The sequence below is a fragment of the Megalops cyprinoides genome, chromosome 17, assembly GCF_013368585.1.
Source record: "Megalops cyprinoides isolate fMegCyp1 chromosome 17, fMegCyp1.pri, whole genome shotgun sequence".
NCBI lineage: Eukaryota > Metazoa > Chordata > Actinopteri > Elopiformes > Megalopidae > Megalops > Megalops cyprinoides.
In genome coordinates, this window is record NC_050599.1 from 30,318,174 (window position 1) to 30,345,467 (window position 27,294).

The following is a 27,294-nucleotide window of genomic DNA, read 5'->3' on the forward strand; positions in this document are numbered from 1 at the left end:
TTATTCTAAAATCATAAAGGTTTTTTTATGTCAGTTTTTACTATGTTCTCAAATTACTGTTTTAATCCTTTTTGTCCTCTTGTATATAGACTAAATACTTGTCTACTATTGGTGGCACCAACCCATGCACCAATACCCGCCACGTTCTGTCCCGCATCCTGACAACGCCATTGGCACAACAGCTGTGCTGGCAGGGCTCTGGCAAGAAGGCAGCTTCTCTGCAGAGCCATCATAGGTATGTAATTATGTTCTTATATGGTCTTAGTAGGAAAAAAGTACAGAAATCTTAGTTTCTGTCTGTTTTCACGCAAGGTTTCACAAACCTGAAACATGGCTCTACAGCCCACATAATAATTGAGTCTAGGTTTGGTCAGTTACACAGTGGTTGATTTTCTGTCCAGACTTGATCTGGTTTGTATAGAGGAAAAAACATAAACCGGTTGATTTATTTTTAAGCTGTTTCCCAACCACAAACTCGGACACAATCGCATGCATACTGCACTTTATAAAACTGATCATTCCGGTCCAGGATGCTGATTGGCCCATACAGCATTCCAGCCATGCTAAAGTACACGATATAGTAACAGCTATGACCCGACACACCTGTTCGCCTTTACTTTGTATCACTAAGCACCCTTAATTAGTAATAGGACTAACAACTATTAACCTTAGGTAGGAAAATGATTAACAAATAGCCTAGTATATTGTATAAATATCTTTTTGCTAAAACTAAAAGGACAAAATGTTTAGGGTAAATATTGATCTATTTGGGGACATGACAATATCTTACTAGAGTTGGACAATCTGAAAAAATCACTAGCAAACAAACATAATCTGCTAGAATTAACAGATTGCTGTAAACTCCTGCCACATTTTCAAATGCATTTAGCCAACAAGAGTACATGCGAATAAAGTGAGTTAACCATCAACGCATTGGGTTACATGCACATTTCACAGGTCAATCTGTTTTCATTTTTTAGCAATGCAGCTATCATACCTTTGATAAAGTTACATAAAACACAGCTTGCTTGGTAACATTAGAGAAGATGTATCCACCTATAGAAGAGATCTTAATTTCTTGATTAAATTACCAAGACAACACATCTTAATAGTTATTGCATTGTATATTTTGAATATGGCAATTTTTTTTGGTTACAATCCCTGCTCTATTTACATTGCATTACATTATTGTCATTTAGCGGATGTCCTTAACCAGAGCGCCTTACATCTATTACAATTTTTACATCTAATACATTTATACAGCTGGACATTTCCTGAGGCAGTTGTGGCTTAAGTACCAGCAGCAGTGCCCTAGCAGGGAATTGAACCGGCAGCATTTGGTTACAAGCCCTGCTCTTTACCACTATGCTACATTACTGCCCCCATGCTGCACCCTGATTGTAAGAATGATTGCTTTGGCTATCATTGTTATCATTGAAACAGTCAGGCATTTTAATATGAATTTGATTCTATGTCACAGAGGGGTAGAGAGATGGAGAGAGAAAATCACAGAGGAAAGAAGTCCAGAATCCAACAAAAGACCATGTAAAGTCAGCACTGCAGCATAATACAAGTGAGTATATCTTCTCATTCTGGCTCACACAAAGGAAGCTTATTTTGGGCATGATGCAGAAATTCATCTGATTTTACTGCGTGTTTTGCTTCAGTCAGGTGTTACCCAGTAAAATAAAAAAGTACACTGAAGTATACTTAATTTAAGTATACTTAGTATACTTCCATGCACTCATGATTAATGTACGAAAAGTGTGCTATTTTCGATGTACTAATTATGTCCTTAGTATGCTAATGATATATCAGTGCTACTAAAGATATACTTAAATACAACTAAGTGTACTTGACGGTACTATTTTGAGACACCATTAAGATCCACTTAAATATACTTAAGTACATCCTTCTGTACTTTTTATAAATGTACTTTGTTTCAGCTTGGAGTATATTTGAATCCACCTTTCAGACAACTGTTAATACACTTACAATATATTGGAAATATATTTATAATTCAATCAAAATGTGTGGATAATACATTGAAAATATATTTATAAATATATATAGTATTATATATAGTACATATACTAACTGTACTTAAATTGTCTACTTTTTTACCTTTGTATAATTTAATTGAATTTATAATGAGTTTCAAATGTGTCTGCAATTAGCAACAAGTATATTTAAATACATTTTAATACACCTTAATTGTGTGTCAACATTAGGGGTGTAACGGTACGCAAAAGTCACGGTTCGGTACGTACCTCGGTTTTGAAGTCACGGTTTGGTACGTTCTCGGTACAGTAAAAAAAGACATGCAAAACATGAAATTTCTTTTGATTTATTATGAATTTAACTTGTAAACATATAAACTTGTACAAACTTGTAGACAGTGGCAAACTGGCCATAATTTCCTGAACATATAAGGAATGTACATAAAGGCAAACACCTATGGTTGAATTGCCAACGATCCGATACATTAAAGATACGTGTGAAGCAACTACTAATGCAATACGATATGATTCACCCCTATTGCGATGCAGTGCAATTTGACACGATTTGATTCAACACAATGCGATTCAACGTGATACGATGCGATGCAAAAGAATATGAGTCTATACCAATTCAATATGGTACAGATAGTTTGATTTTATTTCTTTGGTTCTTCTTAAGCAGACAGCAAATCATAAATTAACTAAAATGCCATTTACTTCAGTTAGTCATGCTGCCGGTGTACTTTATAGCGGCATGGCATATTTTGCAGATTGCATGCATCTTGGCAAATTGTCCGTCTCTCTAGAAAAATCCGCAGTGTTGCCAAACATTTGATTTCTCAGCACCGGAGGTTTGCAATTATTTTTAAAAAAGGTACTTAAGAACATATGATGACGAGAACAGGCCATTCGGCCCAACTAAGCTCGCCATTTCTTAATTAAAGAGTATCCAAAACTGCATCAAGTCTAGACTTGAACACAGCAAGGGTCTCTGCCTCAACTACATGACCTGGCAACCTATTCCATGTATTGATAACTCTTTGTGTAAAATAATATTTCCTGACATCAGTGCGGAACTTACTCTTAACTAGTTTCCATTTATGTCCTCTTGTTTTACAGACTGAACTCACCCTAAAGAATCTATTATAGTTGACCTTATTGATTCCTTTTATAAATTTAAATACCTCAATTAAATCACCCCTAAGCCTCCTCTCGCTTAATCTAAATAGGTTAAGTGACTTGAGTCTTTCCTCATAGCATTTATATTTCATGCCAGGAACTAATTTAGTTGCCCTTCTTTGAACCTTTTCTAAAGCTTCAGTATCTTTTTTATAGTGCGGTGCCCAGAACTGCACACAGTATTCCAGGTGCGGTCTGACTAAGGCATTGTATAATTTCAATATAACCTCTTTAGATTTATACTCAATACTTTTGGCTATATATCCCAGCATCCTGTTGGCCTTTTTTACTGCTACAGCACACTGCCTAGATCCTGTTAAGCTTGGGTCAACCATTACTCCCAAATCCTTTTCAAATTGAGCACATTCTAGTTTTTTTCCACCCATGAAGTAGTCTTGTTTAAGGTTCTTTTTTCCTACATGCAAGATTTTACATTTATCTAAATTGAAAGTCATCTGCCAGGTATCTGCCCACTTTTGGATGCTGTTTAGGTCTTCCTGTATTACCTTAGTTGATTCAATACTGTTGGCTAGACCCCCTAGTTTTGTGTCATCTGCAAATTTTACTATTTTACTTCTAACCTCTGCATCAAAATCATTTATGTATATAAGAAATAGCAAAGGCCCCAACACCGATCCCTGCGGGACTCCACTTCGTACAGGACCCTGCTCTGATACAATTCCTCCCACAGTTACAGTCTGCTTTCTATTAGACAGCGAACTTCAAACCCACTCGGTGATGGCTCCTGTAATTCCCGCAGATGTCATTTTCAATATGAGTCTCTCGTGCAGAACTTTGTCAAATGCCTTTTGAAAGTCCAAATAGATAATATCATAAGCCTGGTTTGAGTCCAGACATGCTGTAGCTTCCTCAAAGAAGTCCAGGAGGTTTGTTAAGCACGACCTCCCTCTGCGAAAACCGTGTTGGCTATCATTTAGAACACTATTTTGTTCCAGGAATAATTGCAAATTATCCCTAATGATGGATTCCAGTATTTTGCATGCGATACAAGTTAAGCTGACAGGCTTATAATTTCCTGGTTCAGTCCGGTCTCCTTTCTTGTAGATAGGTACTACACTGCCATGTTTCCAGTCATCTGGTATTTCTCCAGTTTTAAGGGATTGCTTAAAAATAACTGTCAGAGGCTTGTAAACCACCTCTGCTAGTTCTCTGAGAACTCTTGGATATATTCCATCAGGGCCTGCTGCCTTATTTGTTTTAAGTTTTTGAAGTTTATCTAGTACTTCTGCATCATTTAAATCAATTTCCTCTATAAGTCTCTGAGAACTGACTGCACCTGAAGGCATATGCAAAAACACTTCACCAGTGAAACTCTCCACAAAGTAACTGTTTAGTGTATCAGCAATAGCTTTGTTATCGTAAACCATAACCCCATCCTTATTTTTTATACCTCTTATTTCATCCTTAACTATCCTTTTTTGACCATAATATTGAAAAAACGTTTAGAGTTGCTCTTTGCATCTAGCGCAATTTGTCTTTCATAACACCTTTTGGCTTCCCTTATTTTTTTCTTAACTTGAGCTCGCATATTACTGTATTCAATCTTATTACTATCTGAGCTCTCCAACTTGTATTTTCTAAATAATTTCCTTTTTTGTTTCAAACTGTTCCGCAGTGACTTATTCATCCACTGTGGATGCTTCTTTTTCAGTTTTCCTTTTCTCACTTGCGGAATGAATTTACGCTGTACATCCATATGCACCACATTTCTTTGACAGTTTTACCACCTAGAAGAGGTACCCAGTTTATATTCCTTGTATAATCACGCATCTTAATAAAGTCAGCTTGCCTAAAGTTGAATACTCTAGCATTGGAGAATGCAGACTTAACTTGCCAAAAAACTTCAAATGTAATTGAACTATGGTCACTTGTACTGAGTGGTTCCCCTACCTCAATACTGCCGATTCTATCAGGATTATTACACAGAACCAGATCTAGGATTGTGTTCTCTCTCGTGGGTTGAGTAACAGACTGTATCAAAAAACAGTCATTTACAACATTCAAAAACTCTTCCTCACATTTACCTTGACCTGACACAGCCTCCCAATTAATTGAAGGGTAATTGAAGTCCCCCATTACTATTGTCTCACCCTCCTGACATGCAAGTTTAATGTTATCAAAGAGAGTACTACTGACATTGCTATCTGAGGCTGGTGGCCTATAGCATACTCCAACATTCAGGCCTTTTTCATTTTCCCCCAATATCTTAATCCATATGTCTTCACTAACACCAAGGGGCTCCATTCCTGGTATTTCCTGAGTATTAAGATTATCCTTTACATAGAGAGCTACGCCTCCTCCTCTTCTATTGATTCTATCTTTTCTTAGCAGCTTGTATCCCTCTACGTTGTACTCATCCCCATCCCCTGGACCAAGCCACGTCTCTGTAATCCCAACAACATCAAAGTTACTATTACTCATAACGGTTTCCAGATCGAGAATTTTATTTTTTATGCTTCTAGCATTTAAACAGAGAAATTTCAGGGTACCATGTGTGCCTCTCCTGCCCTCTACCCCCGCCCCCAACTGCCCAGAACCACCTCTATTACAGTGCTGCTCTGACTGATTTACAAGCATCGTTTCCTACTAATAAGATATTTAGCCATGGTGTGTTCTATTCCGGCAGTCTGTCTATCCCTACCCATCTGACTGTATAAACTCCCTGCCCCCCCAGACCCTAGTTTAAATAACCCTCTGCTACCCTAAGCATACGCTGGCCCAGTGCAGCTGTACCCCTCCGGTTCAGGTGCAACCCGTCCCGCTTGTACAGGTCACCCCTGTTCCAAAAGGAGTCCCAGTGCCCCATAAACCTGTACCCCTCTTTCCTACACCAGGTTTGTAACCACGTGTTAAACCTCCATATATAGGCTTGCTTCCCTTTGCTTGTACGTGGTACTGGTAGAATTCCAGAGAAGACTACCGTGGAGGTTCTGCTCCTAATCTTCCCCGCTAGCTCAATAAATTTTTCTTGCAGAACCCCGAGCCTACCCTTTCCTATGTCATTGGTTCCAACATGGACCATGACCACCGGATCCTCCCCCGCTCTGGCCAGGAGCTTGTCCGCGCTCTCCAGGAGGTCTCCAACCTGGGCACCAGGCAGGCAACAGACCATGCGAGACTCCTTGTCGCGCGAACACACTATGCTATCTACCCCTCTAATGACTGAATCCCCCACTATCACCAACTCCCTTTTCTTGGAGGATGAGGCCACCTGGGTGCCCTGGGGCTCTTCAGTCCTCCCACTCTCAGGATCGTGGGTCAACTCGTCCTGCAGTGGCGTGAAACGGTTGGTCACCGCAATCTCTGGAGATACTGCCCCTCTTGGAATTTTGTGCCCCTTTCTACGTTTACGCCCTACTGTAACCCAGCTCTCTCGCCCTATCTGGTCTGTATCTTCCCCCCTACCCGGCTTGGGTGAGCACACTATCTCTCTATAGGGCGTACTAATCAGTTCCTGGAACTCTAACAATTCAGGATTACTGTGGAGTCCAGCTAGTTGGGCCTCGAGATCAAGAATCTTGTTCTCCAAGTGCTCAACAAGTCGGCAACGGTCGCAGATGAACTCATTCTGGAGGTCTCCCTCCAGAAATCCGATCATCTGGCAACTCTCGCACAGTTTTGGCCACATTTTTTCCCCTAACTGTAAACGCTTTCCCTAAATAAGGATTTACTGCCGAGACAGAATTACCAGCTAAAAAAGTGCTAAAAGCACCGGGGTGGCTCAGAACAGTCAGAAGGCAGAAATCAAGCTCAAGAAATGCCACTTAGCCTAATACAATAAAACCACGTTTACAGTTCAGCAAACGCGCAGACGCGCTAACACAACCATAATCAGAATATCCTAAAATCTGACGCCGAAAAATAGTAGAAAAAGGTAAAAAAGTGAACCGGCTAGTTAGCTAAACTACCCGAATAGCTAGCTAAAGTGTGCTGCTTAATTATTTAGAGATTTGCTCCTGAGAGGGCGAAAAACCACAAAAAACCTCTCGTCAGCTAGAGACGAATTAGCTGCGATGGAGGAAAAAAAAAAGTGCATTTCCTTTTAACCATCAACTCTCCTGTTAAGCTTTCAGTCATTTTGTTTGCTGCCTCCAAGGACTGAACAATTTGGGGAAAATATCTAATTGCGATTTTTCTGACAGATATTGCGATTGCGATGTGATTTGAATGGTAGCGCACTGCATTCACAAAAGAAAAAAAAATAGACACCTTATCTCGTAATTATGAAAAAAATTTAAGGTAGCCTAGTTATCAATCGTCACTAACCTAGGCTACAGGATAAGACAGTGGGCAGTGATGGCGCTATCGCATTTAATCTGCTTTTATTTCTTCCTCGGTATGAGACACTGGGAGATATTAATGTTACTTAATGTGGATGGCATTAATATTAGTATGTCAACACTGCGCAGGCATCTCAAGTCCGGACATTCTAAAACACTTATGTTCCAAAACTGCGACCAATGCTCACCAAATGTCTCTCGGACGTCTCTTGTCATAAACACTTCCACCTGTCAAAAAATCAAAACCGAAATCCTATGAGTATGGACATGATCTTACATTAAGCATTTTCCTCTCCATTGATGCCCATTATAAGGAAAAGGTTTAACGTGGCTTAATTAATGTTCCAAAATAGCATCCAATGATCACCAAATTTGTCTGACAAACAATTCCAATAATAAAATAACAGGACCTTTCTGTAAACAATCTCTGACATTGAAAAAGGTACATCATTCACTTATGGCTCAGGGGCAGCATCTAAATATTGCACTGTAATCTGTAATTAACAGAACATCATTTAGCAATAGAACATCATCTAACCAATATCGGCATTCAATGCCGAACTCAACCAGATGGGACCACATTGGACCAACTGCGCCTCTTCGGCGTGCTCCGGACAATGGACCGCAAGACCATGGCATCACCAGACAATGGTGACCGCCCAAAAGGATGCTGAAAGCGCTGCGTGAGGAAGCGGAAGCGCGGTAAGTGAGCCGGCATTCATGCCAGGCTAAGGGCTAACCCCAGCCGACCAGCGCTCCCATCTATTTTCCTCTCCAGCGTCCACTCCATCGACAATAAACTGGACCAACTGTGTGTTTACATCAACAAAGAATGGTGTATGAACACAGTGATCGTCTCTGCGCACTGCTCAGCACTCATGGAGGTCCTGGCAGTGAGTCCTTCTACCACCCGAGAGAGTTCACAACAGTGATCGTTGTTGCTATTTACATCCCCCCTAGCGCTAGCGCTAATGCTAATGCTAGCAGGGCTCTGGGTGAACTCTACAGGATAATCAGCGAGCTACAGATGGCCCACCCCGACGGCTTCTTCATCGTCGCCGGCGACTTCAACAACGCAAACTTAAGGACAGTACTTCCGAAATTCCACCAGCACATAGACAACACGCAGAGATAACATGCTAGACCTTGTGTACACAAACATCCACAGTGCATACAAGCCCGCACCCCTCCCCCACCTCGGACAATCGGACCACATCTCCGTTTTACTGACTCCAACATACAGATCCATACAAAAAAAAGTCAGACCAGCCCTGAAGGAGGTGAGAACCTGGCTTCAGGGAGCCACATCAGCACTGCAGTACTGTTTTGAAAACACAGACTGAAATCTTCAGAGAAGCTGCCACATATGGCAGCTCTGTGGACTTGGAGAAGTACACAGAAGTGTACTGGCTACATTAGCAAGTGCACTGAGGATGTTACTGTCTCCAGAACTGTCACCAGCCGTGCAAATCAAAAACCATGGTTCTCTGCAGAGGTGCGTGCTTTGGTGAAAGCCAGGGATGCTGCCTTTAAGTCTGGGGACAAGGAGGCTCTCATCACAGCCAGAGCCAAACTGTCCCGGGCCATCAGGGCCGCAAAGCACACCTATGCAAAGAAGATCCACAGCAACTTCATGGACTCCAAGGACACATGGTACATGTGGCAGGGAATACAAACCATCACGGACTACAAACCAACACCTCAGGCTTGTAGCAGTGACGCCTCCCTGCCAGATGTGCTGAATGACTTCTACGCACATTTTGAGGCACAGAACAAGGTACTTGCGAGGAAGATCCTCCAACGACCAGGTCCTCTGCCTGACATCATTCAACATCTCCCTGAGCACAGCGACAGTACCTGCTTGCCTCAAAACAACCAGGATCATACCAGTGCCTAAGAGGTCAACCGTGTCCTGCTTCAATGACTACCGGCCTGTAGCGCTCACACCTATTGTGACAAAGTGCTTTGAGAGGCTGGTACTGAGGCACATGAAGGTCCATCTCCCAGACCATCTGGACCCACTGCAGTTCGCCTTCCGCTCTAACCAGACAACTGATGATGCTATCACTACAGCCCTCCACCTCACCCTCTCCCACCTGGACAAGAAGGACAATTATACCAGAATGCTGCTCATAGACTTTAGTTTAGCATTCAACACAATCATTCCGCAGAGGCTGGTAGGGAAGCTGAGCCTACTGGGCATGAACACCTCTCTCTGTAATTGGATCCTAGACTGCCTGACTGACAGGCCTCAGTCTGTCAGTATAGGAAAGAACACCTCCAGGGTCATCAAGCTGAGCACCGGCGCCCCCCAGGGCTGTGTGCTGAGCCCACTGTTGTTCACGCTGCTGAAGCACGACTGTGCTGCCCAGCACAGTTCAAATCACATCATCAAGTTTGCAAATGACACAACAGTGGTGGGGCTCATCAGTAACAACAATGTCCGCATACAGAGCAGAGGTCAGTCGGCTGGTAGACTGGTGTTGAGACAACAATCTGTCTCTTAACGTTGAAAAAACTAAAGAGATGATTGATGACTTCAGGAAGAGCCCTGCTGTTTATACCTCCTTGAACATTGACGGCTCTGCCGTGGAGACAGTTACCAGCGTCAAGTTATCAACGTCGCTGACTGCAAGTCCCTACAGCGGATAGTGAGGACAGCTGAGAGGATCATCGGAGTCCCTCTTCCAACCATGGAAGAGCTCTTCGAGAACCACTGCACCCAGTGGGCGACCTGCACTGACACTGACCCCTCCCACCCCTCCCATGGACTGTTCACTCCCCTGCCGTCTGGCAGAAGATACCAGAGCATCTGTACTGTCACTGCCAGACACTGCAACAGCTTTTTCCCTCAGACAGTTAGGCTCTTCAACTCCTCGCTGCCCCCTACTCCCCTCTTGCCTGCGCAGGAACAGACCCACACCCCCGGAGCACAGCATGCCCCTGCCCACTCCCCTGGACTGAGCACATAGCCACTTTAAAAAGTGTATTCTGTTTACATATTTACTTGCACTCTCTGCCTACCACCTTAAAATCTGATGTCATGTTACTTTTGTATATTTATTTATCGTCTTTTTATCCTGTCTATTTATTGTCTTGTTATTGTCTATTTATTGTCTTGTGTATTTGTGACGGAGAACTAATTGTGTTATAATTCTCCATCCCAAAATTAAGCGTCCATCTTGCAATGAGGAAGTGAGGGAAAACGTGCGCCGTCTAAAATGGAATTGAAATATTGTAAATATGCTAAACCATGTTTGATTTCATGTTCGTTATTGATTGGTTAGCATCGCCGGATACATTATTATTTTCCCACCAAACTTGTTAAGTGGTAGAATGAGCTTCGGGGGTTTGTATTAAAAAAATAAAAAGTTGAAATAATACTTTACATTTTTCCGGGGTACATTAGCGAAATGTATATATACATTTTAATGGGTGCACATGTTACTTTGTATTAACAGTGAGCTAGGTTTGGACGTCATACAGTATATGTCATTTATGAAACTTACAGTATTAAAGAAATCCCGGTTGTACTCACCTGTGCGTCTGGTGGCATGCAAAGGAGTGCACCGCACTGAACATGTGTTTTATGCATTGTGGGAAGTGCAGTTCACGTTGGTGTAGTACAAGGGGGGAATTGTTTTCAATGTTTGGGTAATTTTACTATATTGGTGGCGGGGTAAATGTGTAGGTTGAATGTGTTGTCTCTGTATATTCATGTTATACATGTTGAGGAGAGAATTAAGCTTTTTATTGTTTCTCCTTAGTTACTTGATTGTGATCCGAACAATGGTAGGGTCTAAGGGGGGTAAGCTTATTTAAGGCCCTCCGTCTGAGAGGAGGAACAAAAGAGCCAGGGTTGAGGTAAGACCTGGTTGAGGCCCACAGGTGGAAACATTCGGGGACTGATTGCCTCATGTTTCATGTTTTTTTTGTAGATAAACTAATAACAAACAGTGGTTATTTTTGGTTTGTTTTTTTTGGCACTTTAATACAATAATTAGTTCTGTTCACCCTATTTCTGTTGTCGTCTCCCCTGTTTGACTGCCTGCCATCCTCACAAGTGGTGTCAGTAGTGGGATGGCTGGCTGCAGGGCCATCTGAGGCGTGCCCAGTGTGTGAGCCGTATGAGGGACCCCCAGGTTCGGTTGACCCCGGTGGGTGAGGGACCCCAGAGATGGGTGAAACACGGTGTGAGGGACCCCAGAGATGGGTGAAGCACCAGTGAGTGGGGCACTCTGGGATGGGAGAAGTACAGTGGGGGAATGCGTGAGGTATGCCTCTGTGCATGAAACGCATGCACGCGCTTCCCAAAGGGGAGGGCAGTGTGACAAAAGTGTTGTCACTACGGTTGAGTATGAGTATGAGTACAGTTGAGTTGAGCCTGGCTCTTTGGTGTTGCGGTCAAAGCTGCAGTTTGGCACCCTGTAGACCTGGGTTCGAGGCTGGATGGGGTGACTGCTCTTGCTCTTTGCATACTTTAATAACCTTCTTTTTTTGTAAGGGGCATTTTAATACACTTACTTTAATTAATTACATTAATACACTTATTTTAAGTGCACTTCAAAACTGCTATGCTGCTATGTCTTGAAAACATATTTTGAAAGTGTGAGAAAAGTAAATTTGTTAAAAGCAAGCCATTAAGTACACTTGATAATCATATATAAACTTCCACTAAAATTGAACTTATATTTGAAGCATTCAAAGCACACTATTAAGTAATGTCCTAATAAAGTATTTATGTTTATTGTAAGTGTTTCGAGCTAAATTTTATGTAATTCAATTTTTTAGCTTATATACTAGTACAACCACGGGGTAAAAACTACACGTTCCATGAAACCATGGAGTTTTCTCATTCCCGCTCTCTGGCCTTGCTAGCTAGAGTGTGGCTAATCATTGCTATCAGCTATCCCTATAGAAGCTACCTTGCAAGCTCATCTTTAGAAGACTCATTATGTTTTTACAAGACTCATTATGTTTTACGCACCGTATATTGCTGTGTCTTACTACCTACATGTTTCATCACTCTTAAGTACTGTTAAAAACTTCTTAGGAAATTCTTTCCTACTCTATTTGTCCACCCAGTGCCAACCGGAAGCAGATGGGCTCCCCCTCTGACCCGGGTTCTGCTCAAGGTTTCTTCCTATTAGTCAGGGAGTTTTTTCTTGCCACTGTCACCTTTGGCTTGCTCTGAGGGGGTATCAGGCCTGGAATACCGATGTAAAGCTGCTTTGTGACAACTCATGTTGTAAAAAGCGCTATATAAATATATTGAATTGAAAATTTAATTGAATTTAGCAGTCATCGCTATCAGCAATAGCAAGCTCATCGTTAGCAGCAATGGTGTCGCTTAGCCATATTCTCTTCTTCTTTAAGGATGAGACCCAAAGTTTTCAGCGGGGCGAAAACCATTATAAATCAGGGCACGTGGAGGAATTCAGTTGTTTGTGGTCAGGGTGAGCATGAGCATGAGTTGACCAGTTTGGTCAGGGCGAGCATGAGGGATAAGACCTACAGGGTGTCGGTGAGTGTAGACCAGTGTAACGTTAGGTAGCATAGCTAACCAGCTAGCTAGCTAGCAAGGTCAGGTTAGCACATCATCACCCATTGAGCTTGCTAAGTGGACTAACCCACGATTTTGAATGATGAAAAATGCCTGAAACCTTTGATCTACAGAGTCAGGAACACCTTGATGTTTAAGCAAAAAGATAATTCTGCTTACACGTGTAGATCCGGGCACTGGACTTGAGTGAAAATGCACGTTCAGTTAGCTACATTTGATAGACGTCTCTCTGATGGTGTGCTTACAGAGATAACCTTCATGGTTTCCATAATGTAAAACTATGTCATGGGGCATTTTGGAAACCTGAAAAATTTGCAGTCGTTCACATATGTATTGGGGCTACAGTCCAGGACAAATCACTGAACCATTTTATATCGATTACAGTTGTTTGTTACCTAGCTAACTACCAACTGTAGTCATCTTTGCTACTGTGTCTTCCACTAAGAATAAGAATAAGAATAAGAAATACTTTATTAATCCCGAAGGAAATCTGAGTGTCACAACTGCACACATCAAAAACAACAAAACAATAAATTGCATAAAATAAATAGAGAGGTATAAACTACAACAAATAGAAAGAAGTTTGTGCAATTATGCATTGTGCAGTACTTCTGTAGCTGTCATAATAAATAAATGAGAATAGTGAGATGGAGAAGTTATCATGCTTGTGCTATGATTATATACATAGTATAAAATGAATTATGAAACAAGAATAAACAAGGGTAAGGTTATTGCTATTCTACAGTATGAAGTGCAGTAGAATAGTTATTGTCGTACAATATGCAAAACAATGATAACTGTATAGTGCAAATCCTGACCAGATGGCTAGAGAACAGTTGTGCAAAGATTATGTGTGTGGCGGGGGGCAGCACAGGGCATCAGGTGCCAGTCAATCCCATGTTGCAGCAGAGAGGGGAGGAGTTGTATCATTTGATGGATGCAGGCAGAAAAGACCTTCTGTGCCTCTCAGTGGAACATTTTGGGGAGATCAGCCTGCCACTGAAGGTGCTCTTCATGTTCACAAGCCTGTCAAGGAGAGGATGGGAGGTGTTGTTTAGGATGCTCACCAGCTTGTTAAGCATCCTTCTCTCCGCCAGCGCCCCTAGTAAGTCCAGCTCAATTCCGCCACCTATGACAGAGCTGGCTTTCCTGATGAGCTTGTTCAATCTGTTTGCATCCCCACCTTTCAGACCACACCCCCAGCACACCACCGCGTAGAAGATGGCACTGGAAACCACAGACTGATAGAACATCTGCAGCATCTTGTTGCAGACGTTGAAGGATCGTAGTCTCCGCAGGAAGTAAAGCCGACTCTGGCCCTTCTTGTAAAGGGCCTCTGTGTTCGTAGTCCACTCCAGCCTGTCAAGTGCACTCCAAGATATTTGTAGGAGTGGACTACTTCAACTCCATGGATTGCAACAGGGGTCCGAGCAGGTTTATACTTGCGGAAATCCACAACCAGCTCCTTCATCTTGCTGACGTTTAGCTGCAGATGGTTCAGGCTGCACCACTCCACGAAGCTGTCTATCAGTCCCCTGTATTCTGCCTCCTGTTGCCCCTTGATACACCCCACGATAACGGAGTCATGAGAGAACTTCTGAAGGTGGCATGACTCTGAGTTGTACCTGAAGTCAGAGGTGTACAAGGTGAACAAGAAGGGAGAGAGGACGGTCCCCTGGGGTGCCCCTGTGCTGCTCAGTACTGTCTCTGACACACTGCTCCCAAGTCTCACATACTGTGGTCTGTTGGTCAGGTAAGGTAAGGTAAATTCATGACTTTCACAGTGCTTCCAGCCTCGTCAAGATGGGAGTAGGCCCGGTGCAGCAGGTATATGATGGCATCCTCCACTCCGATGCATTCCTGGTAAGCAAACTGCAGGGGGTCCAATGCTAGTCTGACCAGGGGTCTGAGGTGGGAGAGGACAAGCCTCTCCAGGGTCTTCATCACATGTGATGTTAACGCCACTGGCCTGTAGTCATTTAAGACCATGGGGTACCCCTTCTTGGACACAGGGACCAGGCATGATGTTTTCCATAGCGCGGGAACCTTTCCAAGTCTCAGGCTCAGACTGAAGATGTTTTGGAAGACTCCATAAAGCTGTTCAAGCACAACCCTTAAACACCTCCATCCCCATGCCTTCGGGGTCTGCAGCTTTGCCTGAGTGGAGTCTTTCCAGTTGCCTCTTCACCTGGTCAGTTGTGATGGTTGTGGAGAGTGGTGAGGGGGGAAGGGCAGTCCCCGGTACAGGGGCCTGAGAGGGTCTGGAGGGGGGCTGTATGGTGATATGGGAGGTGTGAATAGTCGAGGGGCTGGGGGATGGGTGGACCAGGGCTTCAGTTTCAAACCTATTGAAAAACAGGTTCAACTCATTGGCCCTGACCACGCAGTCCTCTCTCACACGGCTGCTGGTCTGGTTGTAGCCGGTGATTCTCCTCATGCCTTTCCACACGGCACTAGCAAACCTAGCTGGGTTCAGAGCCAGAGTCGGTACTCTTTAAGTGTGTAACCTGCGGTGTCCCCTCCCGGTCCCACATGTCATATCCTGTGCTGGCATTAAGATTTAGGTCTCAAGATGCTTCAGAGGACACAGCACAATATCATTTGCTGGTCTGTGATGGCCTACAGATGCCCAGATGGATAGTGTTTCATTGAGGGTCCTGGAAAGAGGCCATGATAGATAATCATAAGGAGCATGTGCACCCTCAGGGGCCAAACAGAATGGCAGTGGCTCCACCATCTGCATGGGAGTCTCCGTTCTGCTAACTCACCATAACGCTGATGCTACCTGCAAGATGATGCAATCAGATAACACAGCTACACTGGAAGGAATATGCAGCACACATTACTATGGTGTGTATGCATGTATGCCAACATGTAATCAGACACAGAGTCAAACACACACACACTGTTTGTCTCTGTCATCTCCTGATTCTCTCACCAGTCCTTCTCTCTTTCTACTGCTGTTTTAAACACATTTCCATCTATGCTCTTATCTATTCATATTCTCTCAGTCCCAGCCTCTTCTCCATGCTGGAACCCTCTGCATCCAACATGCAGAGATCAACCTCTTACACTTCACCTTGCTGCTTGATCAACAGGTCTTTTACTTCATTCCTCTCTGAAGACTCTCAGCCTCACCTAAATACAAACCATGGTATTGAACTCAATCTCCTCTACTTGATCCAGTCTGATCCAGTTCCCTGGACATTTTTGTAACCGCTATCACTCTCTGGGATGGTGTCATCATTTTGGACTAAGAACATCAACTACCTTCAGTGAAAGCTGAGCTCTATGGCCAGGGGTCCATCCCAGTTGTTGGCTTTATTCTGCTGTGGGTAGGGCTGGGTAGATTGGCCTGGATCTTCTAGTTTCACTGCTCTCAGGCATGTTGATCAGATGACATCAGTAGAGTAGTGCCTATCCCCTGATGAGTGCCTGCTCTGCTGCACTGCACTGTGGGACTTGCAGTGTGAGTGCATCGGAGGAGTACATTTCCATCACTTCACAGCTCAGATGCAGCAGTGTATGATAGTGGTAAGGGGTGGGGATCATAACAAAAAGTTTGCTGGTTTGATTCCCCACCGGGGCACCGCTACTTCACCCTTAGGCAAGGTACATTACCTACAACTGCCCCAGCTGTATGAACATTTACATTATATTTACATTCATTCATTTGGCAGACACTTTAATCCAAAGCGACTTACAAGTAGAGTACAGCACAAGCAAAAAACCATAAGGAGTCAACAATATTAGAAGCACTGCATGACCAGGTTTCAATGGTTGGCCAGGCAAGGTACAAACTGGCTAAGGTACATAGCTGGTAAAGCTAACGAGTGTGTTACACCATTTGATTACACTTTTTAAATTTCATTTTATAGTTTAGTAGTAGACAGTTTTAAGACATGAGAAGTTCCTTTAAGGGGTAGTATTTCAGGTGACAGCGGAAGACCTGTGTCTTCAGCTGTTTCTTGAAGACATAGAGGGACTCGGCAGAACGGATGAAGTGTGGAAGTTCATTCCACCATTGGGGGACAATGGCGGAGAAAGTCTTGGATAGTGATTTTATGCAATGATGTGATGGGACCACCAAATGCCATTCGGTAGCAGAGTGTAACAGTCGGGAGAGAACGTAGGGTTGCAGTAGTGAGTTCAGGTAGGTAGGTGCTGTTTTGTTGGTTGCCCTGTATGCAAGCATCAAGGCCTTGAACATGATGTGAGACATAACGAATAGAAACATGTAAAAATGTAACCTAAGTAAGTCACTCTGGATAAGAGTGTCTGTTAAATGACAACAATGTAATGTAATGCAGCTGCCCTCATATGAGTCCAGAGGTTGTCACGGTGAGGCATGCCTCGTGCACAATTATCGATTTCAAATTAGGGTTGCATAAAGGGGAAAATGCAAAGTAAGGCAATAAACAGAGACTGCAGTCAGTCAAACGCCACAAATGAAAAACAGCAAGGAAGAGAAAAACCAAACAAGCAAACGTGTGCGAGTCATGCTACAAATAACCCCAGCTACACAACCACAAGTGGTAGGCCGAGAAGCTATGCATTTCAGATGAGATGTGAAAATTGACAGAATAATGTAAGAAACAAGAATGCAAATGATGTGCACAGCAGAGGGAAGCGTGGGCGGATGAGTAATGATCTGTGAAGGGAGACGGAGCCTGGGACAGACAGCAGAATGGAATGGAGGTGCTGCTCTAATGGGTGTCAGGCCAAGATGGATCACCCAGCCAAAGAGAGAGCAACATGGTTTCTGCATCAGAGATGTCAGCACTTGAGCAGAGAGGGAGCACAGGGATGGTGGTGTGCTGTACACCACACAGTATAGCTGAGCACAGGGGGTATGACAGGCACTGGGAGGAGTGAGGAGTGAGCACAGAGGGGGCTAAGGTGAGACACTGATATGAGACAGAGACCCGGCCTCTGAGACAGAGACCTAACCTGTGAAGCAGAGATCTGACCTGTGAGTCAGAGACCAGACCTGTGAGGCAGAGACCTGACCTGTGAGACAGAAAAACACATGAGGTGATATAGGAATTGCAGGCACAGAAAGCTGGAGTGAATGGAATGGTGCAAGAGTCATAGAAGCATCCTGTGCACATGCAACACAAGTACTAACCTCAGTTAAGTTTAGTTCAGCTTTATTCATCATGTGTATATATCAGACACACATTGGAATTTGGGAGTACAATGCAAGTAAAAGAAAAAAAAAAAACAAGGACAAAAGGCAATTACTTAAAAAATACATAAAACAGAGACATAAGAGACATAAAGTGCAAATAGGTCCAATAACAAAAAGTGCTAGTGTTTCATGTTAGTGTGTGGCTTCAAGTTTGTTCAGGGTGGCCTTGATAGGCTGGTATTGTATCCCCAACTGCAGAGGGATGAAAAGCTTGCATGCTGGGTTGCTTGAGTCACTCATATTAGCCATGTCTTCGGAGTGGTTCTTGAGACGTAGACATCCTCTACCGTGGAGAAAACAATGAGTAAAAGGATGTAACAAGTGGAAGGGTATTATGATGGGGTTATCACCACAGCCATGCCACCTTTGCAAAAAAGAGACTCAACTCTTCACAGGGTGCAGTTGCATGGTACATGCTTCTCTGATCCTGCTGAGATTTTAACTGGAAAGTAGAAGAATGGAAGGGATAAGTGCTTTGTATTCTGTCTGGCATGTCCAAACGCTGCAGCTGTGCAATGAGCATGATTCACAGCTTGCATGAATAAAATAAATCACCTCTTTCAGCTCAGACACCAGGGGAGAACAGTATCAGATCTCAGCTGTTCCTCCCCTTCCTCTGATCAGACAGGCTCTGCTTTGATGCATGCGAGATTGATACCACGTATATCAGACTCACGTTTCCAAACGCATTCTCTTTCTATGATGGGAGTATGGGATTCAGCACCCCCCAACTCAACCCCCGAGTGTGAGGAGATGTCATTAAAAGAAATTGCCTTGGCGAGTACCTTTAGCAAGGAGGAATGAAGCCTGTTTCTATATCGTCCTTTTGGGGATTGTAATGTCCTGTGTGTGGTGACGGTATAGTACACTTTATTAATCCCCTTGGGGAAATTCGTCTTCTGCATCTGACCCATCCAAAGCTCATCAGATGAGCTACCTTAGAGGGCAGACAAAATGAAGACCCAATCTCGCTCCTGGCTGATAAGCTGTTGAGCTGTGAACGTGAGTGCAAGCCATCTCTGTAGCACAAGTCACATAAATTGTCTGGGCTTCTATACACATTCTGCCTAGTAGAAATTGCATCATATTCATTTTCGTCTGACACCCTCAATATGTTGGGGTGCAAACCATAAACATGCTGTGGCTTCATCTGAGTGCTTAAGAAAGAGGCGTCCAGGAGAAGGCAATCATTGGCTATCATGTAATTAATGCCAGCACAGAAATGGATTTCGCATAATGTGACTGCATGCTTGGTTGCAGATCTCACCATAGATCTAATTTGTTTTCTGAGAGGTAGGGACTTGCAGCATTTCAAACCACTGGCTTTTTCCAGCCCACAGCAGTGAACCAATGGGGAGCAAGCCTGTAATTTATTTGCTGTCATTAGTGACATGTCTCCTCCACTCCAGTTGTTGCTTTTGGCAGCCATTGTGTGGAGAGTGAGAATGTGGATGTGAATCTCTGCGCTTATTCTCATCTCAAAGGAGAACAAAGTCCTCTGGATTGCCATTATGATTAATTACTGTCACGACCCATGATTCCTGGGTAAGAGTGCTAACATGTAACCTGCATTAACTCATTAAAATGAGTTCTGCCCTTTATTAATGCGTGCCATGTCAGTTTGGGTGTTTTAGGAAAGGACACTCATATGGAATAGGCTAATTAATTAGTTACAGCTGTTAGGACGTTTTGGGTGACGTGTGAACTAGCGGTGAGAGCACTGGGCTTTCTCCCCGAGAGAAGTATGTAACAGCATGTAATGGTGTGCAAGCGTATTCATTCATACACAGCTACCACACTGATTTGTTTAGTCTTTTGCTAATGTTATTGTGTACAGCAGTTGTTTTTTCTAAATAGCAGCATATGGGTAAAACACCACTATTAAACCTCTGAGAGTGCTTAATTGGTCACAAAATGTGAAATGAATACAATTTTAGGCCTCCAAGGATACACAAGATTCACAGATAGAACAGAAACAAACACAATGGTGATAAGATGGCAGTACTAACACTAAAACCACGAACTGCAGCACTTTGTGCTTTTGGCACATCTGCCCCACGTCACAGATTCATCCGAAAGAAATGTGACACTTCACTCTTGCACCCACTTATGTTTTTGTGATATTGCATTGCATGTTCAGTATTAAAGTAACAATAGGAGACCTGCGAATCTCATTGTCCGTGTCTATGATAACATTCATAATGCCAGGACAGCTGTGGGGAGATTAAGCAGCCAAAACTCAGGGAAAAATCAAAATGCTTTTATCAACAAAATAAAAAAATGTTCATTAATGCAAATACAAGGCAAACTTGTCAGGAGGGCAAAGGAACAGAGCCCAGTGCACACAAACATTCACCTCTGTGTGAGACATCACTGTAACCCCCAAGTTACAGCTTGTCTATCAAACAGATCTGACTCACAGACAAGTAGAGAACTTTTACCAGTTCCTCTTCAATTTTCCATTTTGTCAATAAATTAGTTAATCCACTTAAATCATGTTACTTGTCATTGTATGTGTGTAATTGTCTGATTTGTCCAGCCGAGATGCACCTGCCTAATTAAAGGCCTGTTAATTACAGGTGTGGCTAGGCAGGTATAGGGGGAATATCTTGAGATGGTTTGAGCACAGGCTGATTTTTATGTTTTTAAGTCTTTCATTTTTTTCCTTCTGTGCATTTTGTTAGAAGTGTTGACAGGGTTCTCCCAAAGCATGTTTATGCAGAGCACAAACACACATACAATAATCAGGTAGTACTGGCTGATGGAGTGTAAACATAGACCTGTGTATATGTCAGTTAATGCCACCAGGTTCAGTATCTATTGAACACCCTTCCTGAAAACCTATCAATTAAATTAGAACTGCAGCTTCTTACAGAAAAATGTTTTAAAAAACTACCTGTTTAAATCAGATTGGTGTGCACAATGCACTCCCTGTGGAAACTGCCTAATTGCTAACGTTAATCAGAACAACTAAATTACATCCTGGGGGGGGGGGGGGGGGGGGGGGGGGGTAAAAATAAATAAAATTAGATAAATTATCCAGACTTCAGCATATGAAATGACTAATTACAGTATGAGGCTGTGGTATCCTTCCCTATTATGACAGCTGACAGGAAGACAAATCATATCTATGCTTGAAGACATTGACTTAAAAGACTTTCTACTTTATTGCTACATGTCTTATGCTAATATTTGCCATGCATTAACAATAACGTATATGAGAGTGAGTCTATGACACAGGAGTTAGTATTTTTAGTCACAAACTGTACACAGGCAGTGGTCACCACTATCTTAAGAAAGCTGTGCAAATATTTACATGTATCAGAAAAGTACAAACTGCTCTTTTCTGGTTTGCTGTTATAAAACTCTCTGACATGTTGTGAGCACTGCTTAATTGTTTGTATCATTGGATAAGAGGTGGGGATGGTTTCCTAGCTGAGACCATTGTGCCTACTGGGGTTTGACAGGGGATGTTACCTAGTGGTGTGTAAAAATATTGTTTTTTCGATTAATCATTTTTTTAAAATCCGTCCGATTCGATATCGATCTGTCTACTAGTACTAGTTATACTAGTTTTTCAGTCATTGTAGCTACCTTACAAACCAGCTTTCTCTGAGCTAACTAATGCAAACACATTGCTGCTTTGTGTCATTAATAAGTAGGCAATGATGCAGATTGGTTTTGTTTTTAAGGAACTATACCCATGTGTTCCTCAAATAAAAAGATTTTGTTATACAGCCATGCGTTGCTTAACGTCCACAATATGTTCTGTGAAATAGGACGTTATGTGATTTGGACGTTGTGCAAACACCATACTATACTTTGCAAACCTATATGGAATAGGCACGAGATTGGATGCTGCTGCTTACAAGTCGAAGCATACACTGTTATACAATAAACATTTTAATTGTAAGTATTCAAAGTTCACATTAAAACAACGATAGAAAGTATAGTACAGTACGTACATAAGACATTAGCATAGGAATTTATTATGACTATCAAGACATACTGTATGTATTGTATGGTATGCTATGTACTGTATGGTTATACGCCTGGCAGCGCAATCGTTTTATTTCCATGAGACATGAGATACACGTGTTGCATGCGGGAAGCATTGCCTTCACTATGTCCGGTTATGTCCGTTACGTCCCATTCTGCGATCGGGATTTTTAAACTTTATTATAACCTTATGGGACTACGGACGTACAGTTTAAGCAAACGGACGTTGTCCAAATGGACGTTAAGCGGCGCATGACTGTACAAGCCTTTGGCCTTTTCTTTAGTGGCTTTCACAATTTGTTTCCAGTGAATCTGCACTTGTAAATTTGTGTTCCCTTTAGAGTTTTTTAAACATCTCTCCAAATATGGAAAGCTGCGATATAGTATTTCATGTCTCATTCCTATAAAATCGATATCGAATCGGAATCGAATAGAATCGGATTGAATTGACTCGTTAGCTTGTGAATCAGAATCGAATCGAATCAGGGCATCTGCGCCAATACCCAGCCCTAATGTTATCTCAGAGACTGACTGTTACGGATGAGGCGGCTCTCCTTGAAGTGAGACACATGCCAAGTTCCACACATGATTATTAGCCCTCATCAAAGCAACAGAGAAAAAATTCCTACAATATTAGATTTAATTCCATTCACTGACAGATTATTTGTGGAGACTGCCGTTGTGCCTTGATAATCTCCGCAATCACTCAGTTAGTTGCAGGTGCATAGATACTACGGAGGGAACTATGAATGAAGAAAGGGAACTTGCACAATACAAAAATAATGGGGAAAAGTCCTTCAAAGAGGGTGTAAAAATATTTTATTTATGACTGCTGTTTAAAATGCAAAAGTGCTCAATGAAAATCAGACAAACATTTTGACTATCAGTGTTAAGACAGCTGACAGCTTATTTACAAATTCGTTTTGAGTCTGTGTGCAAGAACAATTTCTCCAGACCAGGAGGGCGGCTGTGCCTCCAGTTGTAGCTAACCTCCCGTCTACTAGCTAGCTGGTAAACAGGTCATGCGAGGTACCTTCTCTATCAGAAAAAATAATGTTATCTATGTTTTTATCTCTGTCCGTATTTAGCTAAATAAAGTAACTAGCCATAATAATAATAATCATAGCTACTAGTAGCAGTTTTGTTCAACTGAGTCTTTTGGCTCATCTGATTCTCCATCCATTTTTTCATAATTGTATAATGCTTATTAGAATTGTAATTCAACTCTCTTACCTCAATGAGCGACTGTCCAATAATCATTACCTAACATTTTAAGAATGACAAAAATAGTATTTATATTGCCTGTATCTACAATATGATGTTTATTCCCTTTTCTTTTAATTATTGCTGTGCAATGTTTTGTGCTTTTATGTATGATTTTGTACCTAGTCCACATGCCCTGGAATTACCAGTGAAATGCAGCCTGTGGCTAACGTGTGAATGATGCATTTTGTGAATGTTTTTAATCATACACTGCCCCTGATAAACAAACACCTTTAACGTGGCATTTAAGTCAGAATTTGTGAGTATTTAAGTGACAAATTCCCCCTCATTTGCCACTAAAACTATGGAAAACACCCAGTAACAGGGAGTTCAACACAGCTCTGAATGTATTTACACATACTATATATCACTTTATCACTCTAATGGCCCGCAAACAGTGCACACCTCTCACATCACTCAGTTGCATTTTAGATTGTAGATTTATTTTACTCACAAGCAAGCATCACTACACAAACCAGCCTATATTTTCTGATATGGATCACCTCAGACATGTCATTTTCTGAATAATGCTTCTCTGACTAAATAAGCTCAAAACTTCACCTACCTACCTGAGCTCAATACAACAAGCCTATGTTCCCTCCCAAACACTATGCTCTGCTACCAATCCATCAAAAATGATAAATAATAATGAGGAAAAACCAGACCATTTAATATGAGCATGGACATGATACCAAACACTGCACTCTCAAGTGCAGAATATCTCTTTCAGTCACAGACTGCACTTCAGCTCCACAGCCAGGAACAACAAAATGGCTGCCTCACATGCAGAATCCTGGCTTTGGATCAACAAGCTCCCGCCTGTCCAGGTTCTGCTCGTGATGTAACACAAACCATATAAAGCCAAAGCCCCAATTTATCCAATTTCTATAATCAAAGCAGGGGCTAATTAACTGAGCCATAACAGCAAAAGCAGCTCCAAAAATAACAACATGATGTTTTTTGATCAATAGCTGTCAGTGCTTAGATAATACTGCCGGGGCCTAAAATGATACAGCTTAGTGACCTGGAGTATGCTTTTAATGCTTTTAATGATTTCAGAGTCAATGTGCACTCACCAGGAGTCTGCCTGTCAGAGTTTATAGCTAATGTGCAAAGTGAGGATACTATTGTAGTAGTAACTGTAAGGAATATAAGTAATATCCATAATGAACTGAGCATTGCATCTCTGGCAATAAAAGTAGTCCTTACGTTATTTCTCACTGGCTTATTGTAGCACACTGTGGAGTCATGACAGCATGGCTATCAACTCCACCTGCTACATTGGGTTGGGTTGGGAAGGTTACTGGGTGCATCATATTTCCCACCAGACAAAATCAAAGCAAACAGGTGTTTCTTCTAGGTCACAAGACTCCCTAAAGACCTCAGTGGCATGAACTGTGCTGCGCAAACACATCTCTGTGCCATTCATATGAACTATGAGGCAGCCCATTTTAATTGCGTCCGAGCATTCAATTGTCCAAGTGGTGACATTTTTATTATTTAGATTATTTAGCGAATAGTGAGGGGATGGGATATAAATATGCAAATATCCTTGCCACCGTTGTCACTGTTGCCACTTAATCAGGGGCCAGTGAAGTTGGCGCATTCTTATGTTGTTAAAAATTCTCTGTCATCTTAAAAAAGAAAAGCCCTTAAAAGGAGACTTAACCTTAAAAATTATGAATACAGTGCTCAGAATCATACTAGCCTAAGAGAACAAAACAAGTCCAAAACCTTAAAAAGAAACAAAGAAATATTCAGAACTAAAACTTCACGAAAGACCTGACCTTAAAATGTAAAATTCTTCTGATAAATTAACGAAAAAGATACAGTTATTAACAGAGCAGTGTGTGTTTTATCATCCAGTGCATGCATGTATATGCTTGTAATTGTAAGAGATTCAGCTTTGGGTCTTTCAATATTTGTGTTAAGTGCTACTGTTGCTTGTTACGTGTGTGTGTGTGTGCGTGTGTGTTATATCAAACAGAGAGACCCCTTCACGTTATGGGGACTCCGGTTTAATGGTGTAGTGAGGCACATGCTGACTATAGACACTCACATACACCACCACAAAGCATTACTTACTTAATATATTTGTCTGTAACCACCCATATTAAAATTTCATATTTTCTGACTATGAATGAATTATTCACTCCCCTTTCTATGATTATTGAATGATGAATGTGGTATGGGAGAAATGAAAATGTGAAGTCCTTTATTTATATTACTGTCAAACATTATTGGGGGGAAACATGTTGTGGTGAATATCTTCCTGCTGGTTTGGCCAGCCTGTGAGCATTCATCATGCATAGTCTGTGAGCCTTCAGATAATTAAGTGTGTAATTACCATGGACAGGGAGAGATCGTTCCTGGAACCTCTTCCTCTCCCTCTCTCTCTCTCTACCAACTCTAGCGGTTCTCACTCCTCTCCCCCCTGCCACGTAGGCTGGTGCTGTGACTGTGACTTCAAGGCATCTCTCCATACCTCCAGAAACGTGAGCTCGGCATAGCTTGTGACCACTGTTAGCATGAGCGTGCACAGCTCCTTGGAAGATTCAGTCATAATTCTCGTGCAGACAAAAAAGAAGACAGGAGGGGTCACAGACCACTAAGCATGTTGATAATGTGCACCTGAGGAAGAATGGCTCGATCCTCCAGCATGCCGAAGATCAGGCATTGGATAGCCATGTGAATAACTTAAAAGCAGCCTGATTTTCTTGGAGTAGAGGTGGGCAGAGTGGCAGGTCATGTTGAGGCCTGTGGCTGAGTGCCTGCTTCAGCAAAGCCATGTGGTATTGACCTGTGACCCCCGCACTTGCTCCTGGATTGGGACCACCCTATTTCAGGGTCAACAGGCCACATCAGGATATTGATGTGAATGCAGAGCAGCTGAAGACCTCTCTGTCTTCACCTCTAAGCCTGCTATGCCATTGTTTGGCGCTAAGGCTATGAGCTGGGCTTGTAATGCTAGTGTTACACTTTGACTTCCCAGTAAATTTCAAGTCAGATAATGTAGGTAAGTTGCCCTGGATAAGAATGTCTGCTGGGTTTACGAATCATGTAAATAATGTGCCCCTGTGGACACACCAGTGACTACACATTTGATTCAGATGGCTATTGTCCACGGCACTCTTCTTGGTGGAACTCTCCACCTGCCCTCACTCCCCATAGATTTAGCTCCCAGTGGCAGCACCTCTCAAACCAGCCCCAGCAGTCCATTGTGCCTGCCAACTCATTTACATCCCTGCCCCTGTGTAAGTTGCTCTGGATCACAGTGTCTGCTAAATGACAGTAATGTAATGTAATAATGGCCCTGTTCACACCTAGTATTAACATGCGTCTTGGATGATCCGATCACAAGTGGACAGCCTAAATACGGCTGTTCACACCTGGCATTAAAATGCATCCGCACGTGCGTCTCGAGCGACTGTGTTGGAAAATTTTTGACTAAGTGTATACCCCATATGTAAATTATGAGCATTGCCACTTTCACCCCACCAGAGAAAAGCGGAACTTGATGTGGTACGATTAAGCTTGTTACATGGTGGAAATAAATTATTGCCAGCAAACATAATAATGACTGCCAACAGATGTTGATTTTAACCACAGTTATTGACATATTAACTGAAGTTAATGATATATTAGCTATTTACTTTATCTTTACTATACATATGAAGGTCTAGAGGTGTATAAACCAGACAATCCAATGTTAGCCTTAAAATAGACATATCCTATTGTACTTTGTATGCATGTGAGCAGAGACTGAGAGGGGGGTCGGAAGTGTGCTGACGACTGTGA

At 42.3% G+C, this 27,294-nt stretch overlaps 1 protein-coding gene across 3 annotated transcripts in view; it reads left to right on the forward strand.

The window, feature by feature from the left end:
• Positions 1 to 27,294, forward strand: part of LOC118792098 (myb-related transcription factor, partner of profilin-like) — an 86,608-nt gene that overhangs the window by 13,249 nt on the left and 46,065 nt on the right. For 2 of the 3 annotated variants that reach the window (XR_005005590.1, XM_036549812.1), the window contains exons 4-5: positions 90 to 235; positions 1,481 to 1,573. Coding sequence is in view for 2 of the 3 variants with exons in the window: in XM_036549812.1 (XP_036405705.1) it covers positions 90 to 235; positions 1,481 to 1,568 (234 nt within the window). In the remaining variant the exon portion in view is untranslated. Of the gene's footprint in view, positions 1 to 89; positions 236 to 1,480; positions 1,574 to 6,174; positions 6,193 to 27,294 lie in introns of those variants that run through there. The other variant, XM_036549813.1, reaches the window with a different exon arrangement.